Source organism: Pseudoliparis swirei, chromosome 13, assembly GCF_029220125.1.
Source record: "Pseudoliparis swirei isolate HS2019 ecotype Mariana Trench chromosome 13, NWPU_hadal_v1, whole genome shotgun sequence".
NCBI classification, from domain to species: domain Eukaryota; kingdom Metazoa; phylum Chordata; class Actinopteri; order Perciformes; family Liparidae; genus Pseudoliparis; species Pseudoliparis swirei.
The window spans coordinates 5,729,584-5,745,925 of record NC_079400.1 but is presented as its reverse complement, the minus strand read 5'-3'; the positions used below and the strand labels follow the sequence as shown (position 1 = coordinate 5,745,925).

Sequence of the window (16,342 nt, the reverse complement as noted above, 5' to 3'; positions counted from 1 at the left end):
ATCAACTTTTTTATATCTTTAAAGGGCTATTTAGGTAGTCAACAAACAAACATAAAGTACCTCACACTTAAACTTGGGAAACAATATTAATTCTAATAATTTTCTGGAGGTTTTAATTGCTGGGGTCAAATTGACCCCGAGGGTAAAATATGTTAGTAAATGTAAAGGTAACAGGAGGGTTAAATAACATGTTTATTTCTGCATTAGTTTTTCGATTTTTTATGATTTTGTTGTGGCTTTTTGTCCAAGTTTGGCTTGCAAAGGCTTTTGCCTCTCCCTAGACAGTCAATTAGTTATCATTGTTATTTCTCTTAAGAACAAGAGCCTCTCTGTCATTATGTTTGGATAATTGCACGGTTCAAGTGTTTCTAAATATTGGGTATTAACATGAACATTTGTATTATTTAGTCATTGTCAAAATAACTACCATGTAACTCCAACGTTTATTATTAAAACAATAGAGTTTAAGGTTATCTGGACACAGGGAGTAAACAACTGATAGGGTATCAGTATTTGGAAATGGCTTACCAACTGAACTCAAATATCAAAACTGCTATCGGTGTTAAAGGATGCATCGGTATAAGGGCCGAGGAGATGAAATACTTTCATAGGAGAAGGCGGTCCATTTCTCCCCCTTTTATATCTGCCATATCTCACACAGCTCAATATAATCTTGACACAAATACTTCCCTTTGCTTTACAAGTTTGATGAACTCATTTTATCACAAGGTATTTTTAAGGTCTGTCAACGCTGAGCTAGAAGGTTATTCTGTTATCTATGTCAGTTAAAGCATTAAAGAGCAAATGTAGATGTTATTGTTGAAATTTATGGGCCATTCCCATTTCCTATTTTCACCCCGATCCCTCGTGTTCGAGTGCCCCAAGCTTTTCGACTTGCCTAGTGGTTGAAATCGGTTTACTGTGTGCATAGTGTCATTTTTAGTGTGGATATAATGGAGAAAAATGTATGGCAGCATTTTTTCCTGGGAATGTCATAATGCAATACTTTCACCAGTGGGTCCCAATCACAATTGTGTTACCTCCTTTCGCAATATATAGGGATTTAACATATCATATGTAGATGAAAATCTTGTAGATTTCTACTTTCAAACAACGTTGTAACGTTTTCTATCTGCATTTATTTATTGCCGTTCTCGTCTTCTCACCACTCAACGCGCTGTACACTCCATGTCAACATTCACACACAAACTAATGCACAATCCAAACTTAATGTTCAGTAGCTACACAAGAACACGTGGGGACTGGAGGAGCCAGGGATCCAACTGCCGACAATCTGCTTTTCCTATAATACAACTAGAACGGGCACTCGGTAGAGCGCATACCTTCGCATATCACAAGATTGGGCATTGAATTATGAACATTTTGGCATTAGTTGCATGCGAATTGGATAAAAATTTACCGCGCTATGGTAAAAAGAAGATGTTGACCTTTTAATGACCTTGACCTTTGACCCGATCGATCCCAAAATCTAATCAAATGGTCCCCGGATAATAACCAATCATCCCACCAAATTTCATGCGATTCGGTTTAAAACTTTTTTACTTATGCGATTAACACGCACGCACGCACGCATACAAATACACGCCGATCAAAACATTACCTTCCGCATTTTCAATGCAAAGGTATTTAGGGAATATAGGAGAAATACAGTGCAGGAATGAGGATGTTATATGAACTGAAAACTAGTTCACCACACAACCTAAGAGATGTGTGAATGTTGTGATTGTGTTTAATTTATTACTTGCTGAATTTGCTTTTTACGGAATTGTATGTGGGATTACCTTTGTTATGTTTTCACCAAGATGTTTTTTGGTTTAGAAGCGGCAACAACAATAATCAGTGATTCACTAAAGGGATTACGTTTCCCTGAGAGTTACTGCACTTAAATGAAGTGGAACAGATTCGGCACATGACCCTCTTTTATTATTCCGGTTAGACAGCTTCAATTAGATGGCAAGACATTTAAACAACACACTCGCAGGTTTCATTTAAAAAGTATGCAATATGTAAATACGGTCTACAAATAGGAGACAATGAAAGACATTGACAGCGATTTCTCCGTAACAATGCAGAAATGTAAAACACGTGAGCTCCTGATTACAGTTGTCTGAGTGGGGACAAACAATTGTTTGGTGTGGCACCTTGAGAGAGTGATAAAGTTCGGTTCCCTCTTTTCTCAGATCAAAAGTGGTAAGACGGAGAAGGCGTCTCAGCAGCTGCTGCTGAGGAGCCTGCAGTACCTGGAGCGATACATTTACCTCATCCTCTTCAACACATACCTGCATCTGGAGAAGAAGGACTCCTGGCAGCGCTCCTTCACTCTCTGGATGGAACAGGTACAGGATCTCTGCCCGACTGCTTTATTCTATCTCACTTTGATCAGAATAGACGTGCATTTTATATATATATGAATATATATATATATATATATATATATATATGCATTTCTATTCCTTTTGGTGACATTGCAAATCTTTCTTTCTTTCTTTCTTTTATTTGCAATGTCACCAAAAGGAATAGAAATGCATATATATATATATATTCATATATATATATATGCATTTCTATTCCTTCTATTCCTATATGCATTATATATATATATATATATAATGCATATATATATATGTGCATTATCTCAGAAAATTAGAATATTCTATTCCTTTTGGTGACATTGCAAATAAAAGAAAGAAAGAAAACTAGGTCTTTTTGCTTGGGTCTTAATTAAGATTTAATTGGAAGCCTTTTATTCTTTTAATATTGCTGATTGTTGTTACAGCAAGAAAACTCAAATATCCTATCTCTAAATATTAGAATATCAAAAAACATACTAGTAGGGTATTAAACAGACCAGATGGAGTCCCACACTGCATGACACCTGGAAAACATTTTCAAATGTTTGATTTCATTTTGATCTGTATATATATATTTATATATACTTGGTCTGAGAAATATTCAGAATTTATGAGATAGGATTTCTTTATTTTCTGTAGCTGAAAAAAAAAGAATATGTCATGCATTCTGGATTCATTACAAATCAACTGAAATATTGCAAGCCTTTTATTCTTTAATATTGCTGATTATGGTTTACAGCTTAAGAAAACTCAAGAATATCTTATCTGGGTCTAAATATTAGATTTAATATCATGAGCGTTAAAGTATACTGCTGCCAGTGTTGTTGTCAAGACCCCCCACTAAACAGAGAGAATACAAAAACAACAACCAAGACCAGACCAGATGGAGTCCCACACTGCATGACACACTTCCCAAAATATTTTGAACAAGCAAACCATTGGCACTCCTCATATTGATCTGAAATATATATATATATATTCCCATAAAAACATCAACGGAAAACAAATGAAGATTTCTCTTCACTCACCTCTTTAATGGCTCTTTATAGCTCTTTTATAAACTCTGTACTATTTATGTGTGTGTGTATGTATGTGAGAACTGGCATTGCATCAAAAGGATGATGGCCTTCAAGACCAATATCTCCCTTTGTCGTTTGCAGCTAAAAACATCAAAGGTTTATCGTAATTGCATTTTCGTTGAGATGGTGGCGGTATTAAGACCGTGGCAGAGGAGGAACACCAACAGGACGTTTAGTTTTTCTTCACACATTTTGATCCGGTTACCAGAGTTTCATTTAGTTTTTTCTCCAGAAATTTACAAGCGGGTTGTTGCTCTATTGTGGTCCTGATTCTTCACACACTGCACTTCGTAATGTCTCGACTCTCTGTGTTTGTTGGGTGCATTAATCGTTTGGCCAGCTGTGTCCCAACAGTTAAGTGCAGAATTTATGTGCATTTCAAACAAATGAGTAGTCTGCAAGTGCCGGTACCCAACACACACACACACACACACACACACACACACACACCCTACAATTAAATGTATGTTGCAATACGTTAAACTCGCATAGTTGTAAAAGAAACAAGCATTTTGGAAAAAACACATTTAGTGGGATCAGTTTAAGCTGCAAATAAATAGGAATTAATGATGAATTAATTACACATTTACAAATTGTATACATTTAGATGTAATTAAACTGTATTAGCTGTCTTGTTTTTTATCACAGCTTCAGCACACGCTACAATTAAAATGTATGAAACTCAGCGAAACCTGTTAAATCCGGTCTTAAATGGCAAAATTATATAATTCTAATTTGTTGCGGTCACACAGTGTCATACTGGAGCGTCTAACACTCTTGCTAAAAGCAAACAACTTTCAAGCAAATTTCTTTTTTCATTTGTGAGCACACCGCTCGGGGTCAAAAGCCTCAAATGTTTTTTTTTATTCCACCTCAACGAGGAGGAGGTGTTTCATTTCAATGAATTTTAAAGAACAAAATGAGGAATTCCAAAATAGACTGGAACAATAGCTGTAAAAACATTTGTCACACAAATATGCGCGGTCAATCAGGGCATATTCTTCCTGTTATGAATATCAAATATATGCGGTGCATCGGAGTGACCGTAATGGCCCAGTTATGCCATGAGAAAATACATGTGTGCACACAGTGAACAGGAATGTTCTGCTGTAAAGCATAAACACACTTGTTGTTACAACAGAATATTGAATATGATTTGTATTGTTGCTGCTATTCCTTTCTGTTTTGTTTTGTTCTCCCTGTGACTGAAACTGCCTTTCTGTGTGCAGAAACATCAGTTAGGTCTGGTGCCTTATAGTCGTGTGATAACATTTGTCCCGAGGCAAACGATTCACCTTTAAGCTGCTGAATTCTCCCATTGACATTTGTTGCATTTCTTTTTTTTAATTTCATCCAATTTAAATTGAACCCAAAATTTCACACGTCATTTTTCCATTTGGTGTTCAAATTGACAAAAAAGGGAACCCAAAAAATGCAATAAGCTCCGACTGTCTACAAACTGTACGTTACGGGGGAGTAATCATGACTGAACCCAAATGCAGAGGCACAGAACACTGGGAGTGGGTGCAAACCAAGTGTATTATGATTTATGATGCACTTTTGAATCACATCTTCTGGCAAAGTCCCCGAACACCAGGGGCCATGTCTCGGCTCGATCACAAAAATGCCCTTTCGATGTGTCGGTGCAATCCCTGGTCACGAAGAAGATCTGGAGGGAAGCAAGTAACCAGGTCGATATATCACAGGCATCCATCAGCTGCACAAAGAGCATCATTCTCACGGCACATACATCAAATGGATTTCCATGTTATTTCAGGCCTGACCGTTTTCTCTCGAGCATTGGACTACACCTGCACCAAAGCAGTGTTTCCTCCAGTAAATTATCATATCAGAGCCAAAGGCTGATAAAGGCCAGACGGAACAAAACAACACATTTGTTTAGATGCCTCTAAACTACTTGGACATTTTACTTCATAAATATACTAAAATGTCTATCGACATAGCACACATTCCATTATTACAAAAACGGAGCCACATTTTTCACAGAAATAATGTGTTCATGCTCTTAACCCTTGTGTTGCCTTAGGGTCATTTTGACCCGAATCAATATTACACCCTCCCCCCGCCTTAGGATTAATTTGACCCCATTCAATGTTTAATGTCGGTGTTCTTTCGGTAGTCAACAAACAAACATAAAGTGCCTCACACTTAAACTTGGAAAACAATATTAATTCTAATAATTTTCTGGAGGTTTTAATTGCTGGCGTCAAATTGAACCCAAAGGGTAAAATATGTTAGTAAATATAAAGGTAATAGGAGGGTGTAATATTGATTCGGGTCAAAATGACCCTAAGGCAACACAAGGGTTAAGCAATTCTTGTCATTTCCTCGTTGCCATACTCCTGATCGATGCTAAGTTACTGTCGACAAACGCCCGATATGACTCGAGTACGTACTAAATTTATCAGGACAATGCCTTAACGAATAGGAAAGGTCGCAAAAATGAATTTTAAAAAGGCTGCTGTTGGAGAATATAGAGTAAACCTAAGAACATAGTTTTTCTGTGGAAAGGAGTTAAGCACGTCTCACAGTTAAGTTCTGTGTTTTGAGCGTGGTCTTGAAGACTTGTGTCACATTATAAAGTCACTTCCTCCAGTGACTGCTTGAGAGCTTGTTTAATGGCTAACTGGCTGACTGGACAGACTTCTGCATGGCCACTCATCAAAATCACATCATTATCCTACTTATGGCCTGAGGTCTCGTTGGATGGAGCTTCTATATGATTCAAATCCAAATGTCCTTGAAGACTGTACATCTGACAGCGTGATCATTATAACAGTGCTCTGTCTCCACCAGAGGTTATTCTTTTGAATGTTTATACATATAGCTGAAGCGCACACTGCTGAAATGTCAACTCTATACTGATTCCAACTAGAAAGCCATTTCCTCCACCTGTACAGAAAGAAATCAACAGAAGATGTTGCTTACCATACCATAAAAGCAAATTGTTCTTAATAATGAAAACTACAGTACAGTACAAGATCATTTAAATCAGGTCAGCTCACACAATGTTCCTCCAAAAATAATCATTCTCCAACGCGTGCAACATGGCATGACGTCACCTCGATAACCATTAAAACCATCCAGCGGTCAAACACTCCTTTCAGGACCAGTTTGAAGCACATTTAATTCAAAAGAGTGATCTCTGACAGTAATAGTCAAACACAATTATAATGCGGGATAATCTTGTGAAACGGGCTACGTTTTTCCCCATTTGTAACACCCGGTTCTGTTTCTCCTGTGTTCCGTGTCTCCTATGTTTCCTCTGTGTCTTCTCTGTCTTAATTGTTTTGTTCTGTCAGGTTCTTGTGACGGGTGAGGCTCAGGCGCAGAGAGACAGGCTGGACGCAATATAAATAACCAAAAAAGCACTCTTTAATGAGGCAAAACAGTTTACAAAAAAACAAGGTCCAAAAGGGGCAGGCAGGCAGGCAGGCAGGGTCGAAGCAGGCAGGATCAGATACGACAGACTGGACGACGGGAAAAAGACACGGAACTAGAGACGACAATCCGACCCAAGACAAGGGAAAGACTGACACAATATATAGGGGGGGAAACAGGTGTACGACATCAGACAGTAACGAGACAAGAGTGGCTGAGGGCAGGTGCAGGTAATTAAACAATTAAGACAGAGAAGACACAGAGGAGACATAGGAGACACGGAACACAGGAGAAACAGAACCGGGTGTTACACCATTAGTATAGTGAGGTTTTCACTGGCCCGCTTTGCAGCAGAGACGGGCAGCAACCTTATCAATCTGACCCAACCAACCCGGAGGCACAATCATTAGCCTATCACCAGTGACCGTGGCAGGATCATTAATGGTTAAATTGTGATGCCGGAGGCGGCCGAGGGGTCAGCAGCGTGCATTTGAATCCACGGTTACACAACCTGCCGATCTGAGCCGTACCGTCTGTCCTGCATCCTGTCCTGGGTGTATGTTTGTGTGCGAGCACATGCACTAATTTGATCTCTCCGGCGGCTAAAAGCAGGAGCACAGTGTTTCCAGTCATGCCGGGCAGCAGCCTGTGCCAGTTGATCCGGCGCCTCTGACCTATTTGGTCTTGTTGCTTCTGTTCAGTCGGATTGTTTGAACACCAGGAGCGTGTGTTTTGTGTTCGATCACCGTTGGATCAAAACGATGGGGCGGTACATATTTGAAGTAAATGCTTCCTGCCACATTGTGCGCACATCGGACAAATATTGTCCCGAGCGTCGTTAGCCCGAAGCCTCGTGGCCGTGTCGTAAACATCAGAGCAGAAACATCAGAGGAGGTATTGGAATTGAAATCCATGTTTGCTAATCCAAAACGTGGCCCTTTACACAATGGCAGGACTTGTGTACAGTGCATACCATGGATGCCTGCAGGAGAGGGACCCTATCAGTCATTCCAGCTGTTTTGATGTGTGGCACAGAGGCCTCCCTGTCCCCCGACACAGGTCCGGTATGTGCAGCCTTTTGAGATAGCCGACTGTGGGAAAGACCAGCGCCTCCTCGTTGCGCCGCTCCTCCCCAGCCACTCCAGCCGCCTAATGAGTATTGGCGTTTGTGATCTCCTCGATGCAGCATGAAAGGCATTTCTCCGACAGAACTACTTACTGTCACACAGAAGGTTTGTCACCGCATACCAGCAACGTGGAGGCCATTTACCCCCAGAGATTTGACCCGTTTTGATTTGTGTGCAGACGTATAGATGTGCCGATTTCCCACATCTCATCTCTTTTCACGTTGTATTTACGTATCTCATATAGATAAACACAAACATCCATACATGTGTACATTTAAAGCCCTCCGCTTTGCTCAAATGTGAAAGTGAGGTTTATTGGTTAGGACCTTGGCGCTTTGTGTTTTGTGTGACAATGAGCTGGTGTGAATGGGACGTGTCCGTTAAGCATCAGCATGTTAGCGTTGGCATTGTGAGCCGGTTTCTCTATACAGCGGCACAGGAGCTGCCGTGGCTGCCTGCGCTGAGACTTCTTTAAAGTCGCAGTGTAAGCCAAGTCTTTGGCTTCTGTACTGCAATCATTCACTGGTGGAATCAAACATTTGAGCGGTGTACAGATACAAGAGTTATGTATGAAATATATATGTATATATATATATATTTATTTATTTACAATAATTGAACGTTTAAAGACTATATATATATATATATATATTTATTTATATAAATAAATATATATATATATATATTGTCTTTTACAGGAAGAAAAGTAATAACAAAAAACTAAGAAATCGTTTTTTTGTAAATGTATTGTAAATAAGGTGCACATTATGCCAAGGGATCGAGAGAGGAAGCTAACTGCCCTTCACTGGGTTGCCTTATCTGCAAAGAAAAAAGTTTTGCCTGCCTGGTGCTTGTTTTTCTTGTTATTTGTCATGGTAATAGGAATACTTCAAAATGAGTTTGGTAATCGTTTAATCGTCTACCCTTTTGATCCAGATGGTCAGTATGATTCATAGTTTTGCCAGGAAAATTCGACAGAGCTTATATGAGCATCTCATGGAAGTGGTGTATTTACCTCTGTGGCAGAGAATCTATCTCTGAACTATATCGATGGATTGAGGAGAAGTGGATTGTGTTGCTGGAGTGCAGTGGGAGAAATCTGGGGTCACCTGTGAAGGAGTCACTGTCAAATGGATTCGGTATTTAATTAGTATTCATTTCAACATAAGAAAAGGAGGAAGATGACAAACTGTGAACGCCCTCGGCTCTGACCCACAGAGATGTCATGCAGTCACTCGTTATCCTCTCCATCTCATTAGTCCCAACATTTTCTTTTCACTGTTGAAGATTTTTTCTCACGTCCTATTCAGACAGCTGGGCTGTGGAGTAGATGAGTCATGTTAAGCACCCTGATTCCTACCAAAAAAACATAAGTCCTCTTGGGAGTCTCACTCACTGACTAATATTCAGCTGCACCAACTCATTTGTTCCCACCAAAGACCTCAAACAGCAGGCAGGCTGGCAGCCGTCCAGGAACACACGAAACACCAACACGGACGTGCTGAAAGGGACATTAGTGGCTACATTGGAGTTGAGACGGGAGCGTAGAAGCTGCATTATTATGTGTTCGTAGTGACGCAGCTCACAAAACCACTGTCGACTCTACAAAGCAAAAGTGTTGGCGTTGCCTGGTATCTATTGTAAGATTTGATTTTGCACGGTCAGCAAGTAATCTCGACCACACTCTGCGGTGCCTTGTGTTTATTTCTGCACAAAGCTGGCGAGCGAAGCTATAATTATTGTTCGTGAAAGGGATATCTTGATATTATTATTCCTGTTCATTGTTCCATTACGGCCTCCTTCGGCATTCAACCTGACTGAGCATTTTTTTTTTTTTAAAGTACTTCACGATTCTTCTATTGGAGGCGGTTAAAAAGTGAGCATCCACAAATGATGCCCTTGTTTCAACATCTCGCCTCCTGCACATTCCTCTCCCCTTAAAGTCTGAAGACTTCTTGACCGGCCGAGGCAAAGATGGAGCGACTAAATTGGCGAAGCGTTTGAGGCAACGTTACCTCCACTGACTCATACCCTGAGTGTCTTACACACCTGCGAACAGCTGGTGGTTCCTTCAAACGTCTTGTGATTACACACATTACCTGAGATGTATACATTTGACTCACTCTGGTCACATGATTTGACTTCAGGAGTCTCTTTGATGTGTTTTTTTACCAAACGTAGCGGCCGACCGCCGCAGTTTTCCGAGCCTCTCCTGCAGTGTACACTGGGCAAGCTGTGGCGCTTCTAATCGGGTGTTTAGTCTTCAAAGTGTTTGCATGGAAGTTGGCGTCCGCAGGGTTTGTTTAAATTAGTTTGTATTGTTTTCGGCTTTATGGCCAGATGTTTCTGGTTGTCTGTGGCGTTTCCCGTCAGACCGATGGGGTTCGACAGCCAAAGCAGATCCTGAGTCGGCGTGACCTGCTGCTTAACACTCGTACTGAACCAATGCCTCTTCATGTTCCTTTCTGTCCTCAATAATTCAGTAATGACTCGCATAGAATACTGTTCCGTGAAGTCCTTCTGTCCCATTATTGCATTCAAGCACAATACTCTGGTCCTTTTAAAATGTTTTTACATCAATTTGTATTTCTAGTCCACTTATTTCAGCCGTGAACACCATTTTCCTGCAAATTCAAAGCAATGATTGCACACAAGGGAGACTCTTACGCATGTTATTCAGAGGTAGATATATTATTACCTTCGCATTGAAAATGCGGAAAGGTTATGTTTTGATCGACATTTATTTATTTATTTATTTGTATGCGTGTTATTCGCAGAATTCAAAAAGTATTGAACCGAATCGCATGAAATTTAGTGGGATGATTGGTTATTATCCGGGGACCAGTTGATTAGATTTTGGGATCGATCGGGTCAAAGGTCAAGGTCAAAGGTCATGAACAGGTCAAAATCTTCTTGAATCGCATGAAATTTGGTGGGATGATTGGTTATTATCCGGGGACCATTTGATTAGATTATGGGATCAATCGGGTCAAAGGTCAAGGTCAAGGTCATGGAAAGGTCAAACTCTTTTTTTTTACCATAGCACGATACATTTGTGTCCAATTGGCATGCAACTAATGCCAAAATGTTCATAATTCAATGCCCGATCTTGTGATATGCGAAGGTATGCGCTCTACCGAGTTCCCATTCTAGTTTTAATATAGAGTTGCCTTTCATCCAGCCATTCATACATTCACTCAAACACCACCACCATGCAAGGAACTCCGCTGACCATCCAGAACATCTTGGGTTCAGTGTTATGCTTAAGTACGCTTGACATATAATGACAAAATATGTATTTCAGCCTCCTGGTGTGAGATGAAGTTTCTTCCTGAGATGACCTTGATGGCATCTTTATGACATCGTCAGGATTATTGCTTTCGAGACTTTGGAAAACTCGCTTCCAGCTCTTTGTGACCAGTAAACTGAACTTGATTTGTAAAATCAGTGGATCAAATGAGCTTGTAATGGAGTAATTGAAGGACCTGAATACTTCTTCCACCACTTCCTGTTGTTCCCAAACCTGTGTCCAATTGTTTCAATGTAAGAGCGGCACGGCTGACATTCAAAGCATTTGCGCGGTCGTGACGGACGAATACAAATATAAAAGCATGGCTGGCTGCGTTGCCTGTTCATTAACATGTTGTGTGTCTCCGTGGTAGGTGGCTTCCAGAGCCGGAGTTTATGACATCCTCAACCAGCTGGGCTTCGCCGAGTTTGGAAACCCGAGGGACTCGCTGCTGGCCCGGCTGCGCTGCCGCTGGCAACGGGAGAACATTCAGTCACTTCCTTTCCGTGGGGAGTTCATCTGAGAGGATCACTGTGAACTCACCAACAGAGTACTGGGCTTTTCAGAATAAAAGACATTCACGTTAGCATTATAACGCCTTCTATATCTACCCCTGTATTATGCGTATCTTCACTTCATCTATTGTTTAACATGTGTGTTAGCAGAATGTTGCTCCTATATTAGAAGTTGATATTTGTGCCTTTGTCTTTCTTTCTTTTTTAATGAATGGTAAACCATATAATTTCAATGTACTAATATTTATGTTACTTTTTAAGTGTCTCACATTTGAAGATGTTCCTTGTTGGAACAAGTTGAGCTGAATGCGGGCCATTGAGGAGAGAAGCACATTCCACTGTGTTGTTGGACAACCATTTTGGTTGCACGTCACAACCGTTGGCTGTTGAGTGACCTGATATTTTTCTTGAGCCCCGTCCTTTTCATCTTCGCACAGCTGTCATCAACGGCTGTGCAATTGTTTGACTTGATATTTTCAATTTTGTTCCCCCGTGTACATACAAATGCATTTGTTATTTAAATTCATCTTTGAGTTTTCTAAAGCCGTGCTGTTGAGCGGCTTCTCGCTCAAGATGCTGTCAGTCAGACTTTCTTTCGCAACAGTATAACACCAGTGTTTTTTTGTTTTTTTACATTTATCTATACGTGTCATGATAAAGGTACTAACAGTACAGCATGTCAGGAGTTACTTTTTTTACTTTTAATCTGTAAATGTGTCTTTTGTGTTTGTAGACATTGGAGCGATGTTGCTTTCAAATTGTAAACATATACTTTTTTATGATAGTTCCATGAAAGGCTAACACTACTTAAGAACTAGAGATGTTATCTTTATCTGCATTATTCTTCCATTTTCAAAACCTGGTGCCTACATGATCCACAATGCAACTCGACCGCCGACGTAGCAGTAATGCAGATGATACCACTGGATAAATATACTTTTAAAAGTTATAATTGATTCGTCAGCCATTCCGGGCAACAATTACACCTTTTATTGTGTCCACCACATGCCAAATATTCTTTACCATGCCATAAACTGTACAGTATTTCTTGAAAAGTCCCAACACTTTTTTGTTTTTGATTATGTTGTCACTCTTTAATTTACTGATATGTTTTTTGGGTTGTAAAGTAACTTGTAGTTATAGTGTGCTTTAAAAAGCACAAATGCTGCCTTAAAACCAGAAAGATAAGCAAGAAAATAAATTTAAAATCCTTCCTCCAGATGTGTCTCATTAGTATTTTTTTCTTTTCTGTCAGAATATTGAAAAAGATTGATAATGGAATGGAAATGAAAATTGCTTTAGTATGTTTGAGAGAACATGACCAACACATCTTCGTGTGACTCACACAGGAAAGTGCATGTGCTTATCGTCATAAAAACCTGACCTTTTCACTCTGCTCTTAATGGAAGATTGATTTTTTTTCCATACAGGCTTCATAGATGAAATCCTTGACCATCTATTTACTGCCTGTGCTATTTTTTTCTTCTGTGGGGGCTAAAATACATAATTTTAAATATAATTCAACATCCTGTATCTGTATTTGGTCTTATTTTATTGTTGGATTCTCAAAAGAGGAAAAGGGAAGAGTTTGAAGATTTTCTGACCATGGATAGTTTGCACACAACTCTCTGCCATGCGTCGTTTCATTGAAGTTTCCGATTCGGCGACGGAGCCAAATAATTGTCTCTCCTCTCCTGGCCTTCCTGTCTTTTTCTACCTTATCTCGGCATCAGCTTTTGCTCTGGATACGCACCGCTAAGAAGCCACTCGTATATCCGGACGGCGTCTTCATTTTATGTCGGCGCCAATCTCGGAGAGCAGAGGAGGTTATGAGCATCGAGAGGCACACATTTACACAAAACAGATGATTCATTGTTGGGCTGATATCTTAACATATTCCATATACAGTAATAAAGAGCTTAGGCAGACCAAAAGACTAATCTGAGTTGCCTTTTGATGTGGACAGGTAAGGTCTTAATTAAAAATGAGAGAAAAAAAGACACTCTCACAAGAATGGATGACTGTGTTGGGATTAAAAGCCACCGACCGGCACATCAGTGAAGCTCACTTGGCTTTGCTGGCCTGCTTTGAAAGACTGATACCCCAGATCACTTCCCGTCTTGTAAGTGCACAGCGAGCTTATCTTTGTGAGCACGGAAGTTGTTAGGATTTTATCACACCACAGCCTCCCCTGGATTAATGTAAATGGAAACCAAGTCGTTTGGATTGAAGCGCTTCTTTTTTAGTTTGCTACACTCCTTTCCACATCAGCTCAGTTTTTACGGGCTTCTTTATCCCTCTTTGTTAGAGGTCCGACAGGGTTTGGGTGATGTATTCGATCAATGCACAGCAACACAAACCCACTTATACACAGTGTCTGTTTCTCTTAACTCTACCAACGGAGACAGATTGGTTAAAACAACACTCGGATACGGAGAGGGGCTCTTCAGTTGCAGCATGTGGCCAACTTGACTCGGGGTCACGATAAGCTCAGGACATGAGGACCATGCTTGGATGATATAGCGGCCCCCTTCGCCTTTGAAATCCCTTCCAGACTCATTGAGATACTCCCCGACGTGAAACTCAAGCTAGCGGTTCTGAAGGATCACGAGATTACGGCGGACAAAGAGCGGCATTGAGAGGTGAGCAGAGAGACGGGATGTAATGAACTTCATGTGAAAAGCTTCCCTCTGCAGATGAGAGATGCATGGTGCCGTCGCGAGGGGTCCGTGTGTGTGTCCCGCCGTCTCCTTTGTTACACTGCCTTTACGCAAGAGCAATCAAACACCTCGACTCAATGGTGCTCTCCGGGATTTCATCAATAATAGCAAGATGGCAAAAATCCTTGAATGTTTTTCTTTTCTTTGCTTTGGCCAATACACATTTAGGCTTTCATTTACCGCAAGCAATAATGCCAAATCTCTGATAGGCTAGGTATTACACACCCCACTGAGCAAGGTAATGAAAAGTCTCTGCTGGCAGGACATAAAATACTGACTGAATTGACACAGAGCACACTTACATTAAATATACACTACCGTTCAAAAGTTTGGGGTCACTTAGAAATGTCTTTATTTTTCAAAGAAAAGCACTGCTTTTTCAATAAAGATAACATTAATCAAAAATACACACTATACATTGTTAATGTGGTAAATGACTATTCTAGGTGGAAACGTCTGGTTTCTAATGAAATATCTCCATAGGTGTATAGAGGCCCATTTCCATCAACTATCACTCCAGTGTTCTAATGGTACATTGTGTTTGCTAATCGCCTTAGAAGACTAATATCTGATTAGAAACCCTTGTGCAATTATGTTAGCACAGCTGAAAACAGTTATGCTGGTGATATAAGCTATACAACTGGCCTTCCTTTGAGCTTGAAGTTTGAAGAACAAAATTAATACTTCAAATATTAAGCATTATTTCTAACCTTGTCAATGTCTTGACTATATTTTCTATTCAATTTTCAATTCATTTGATAAATAAAAGTGAGTTTTCATGGAAGACACGAAATTGTCTGGATGACCCCAAACTTTTGAACGGTAGTGTATATATATATATATATATATATATATATATACCATTGAGTTCTGCTATTTAGAGGCTCTGGAGTCAAAGAGTAATCGTGTTGTGTGAGCTGGGTTTAAGCTACACAATAAGATAAATCCTGAAGGTGAAGTGTCATAACAATAGTTGACTTGAGACTTTGAGACTAAAGCACAGTGATGGGCAGGTGAGCATGATTACATAACTTGAATATTTAACTGGCATGGAAGGGACTTGGAGTCGGTTTCACAGAGATAAGACTTTGACTATGGCTTAGAGAAGACTTGGTCAGTACAACACTGTCTAAAAATTGACCATCTCAAATAATAATATTACAAACTCCTCAGTCAGGCTTTCGATAGTTGCAAGCGACGTCCTCTCAACTGGATATTTTCCGAGGGGCACTCCACAAGTTATAACTCGGGTCATGTGGTGACACTTGTGGGCAGGTGTCACTGATTGTTACCATGGGAAGATTGCTCTTAGTACTCAGTTAGCTGAAGGGTCAGGTGGTTGACCTTTTAGGCTAAAAATAAGTCTGTGTTTATTTTTGTGAAACAGTCTAACTTGCTCATCTGAGGCCCCTGGTCTCAACTATGAGAACAACATTGTTAATGACGGGTGCACATGTAGTGGTTTAGTGGTTAAGGATTCAGGTCTCAAGAACATGCAACTTCATAAAGACATAACTTGAACTTGCTCTGGCAGAAGTGAGATTTGAGTTATGTCTATTCACTGTCAGCCAATCATGAATCACAGTCTTGAGTTTCATTCTGCACTGTCAGATAATAAAATCTTTTTAGACTAAAAAGATTTTATTATCTGACAATGTAGAATTTTAGTTAACACATCTGTATCGAACCAAGGTATCCCGGAAATAGAATTAGGCAAAATGTAATGTTTGTTTATTTCATGTTGCAGAACAACATCAAAGCTTCAAGGTAAGCATACACGCTCAGAAACATAGCGATATTAATTTGTATCCATAAACATATGTTCTTTGGGTACTCAA

General features: G+C 40.0%; 1 protein-coding gene across 3 annotated transcripts in view; it reads left to right on the top strand.

Annotated features, from left to right (window-relative positions):
* The window catches only part of pald1a (phosphatase domain containing paladin 1a), a 51,858-nt gene extending 38,855 nt beyond the window's left edge, over nt 1-13,003 (top strand). For all 3 annotated transcript variants that reach the window (XM_056430302.1, XM_056430301.1, XM_056430300.1), the window contains exons 19-20: nt 2,202-2,357; nt 11,643-13,003. In XM_056430302.1, coding sequence (XP_056286277.1) covers nt 2,202-2,357; nt 11,643-11,792 — 306 coding nt within the window. In that variant the 3' untranslated portion in view covers nt 11,793-13,003. The remainder of the gene's footprint in view (nt 1-2,201; nt 2,358-11,642) is intronic.
* The last annotated feature ends 3,339 nt before the right edge of the window (nt 13,004-16,342 follow it).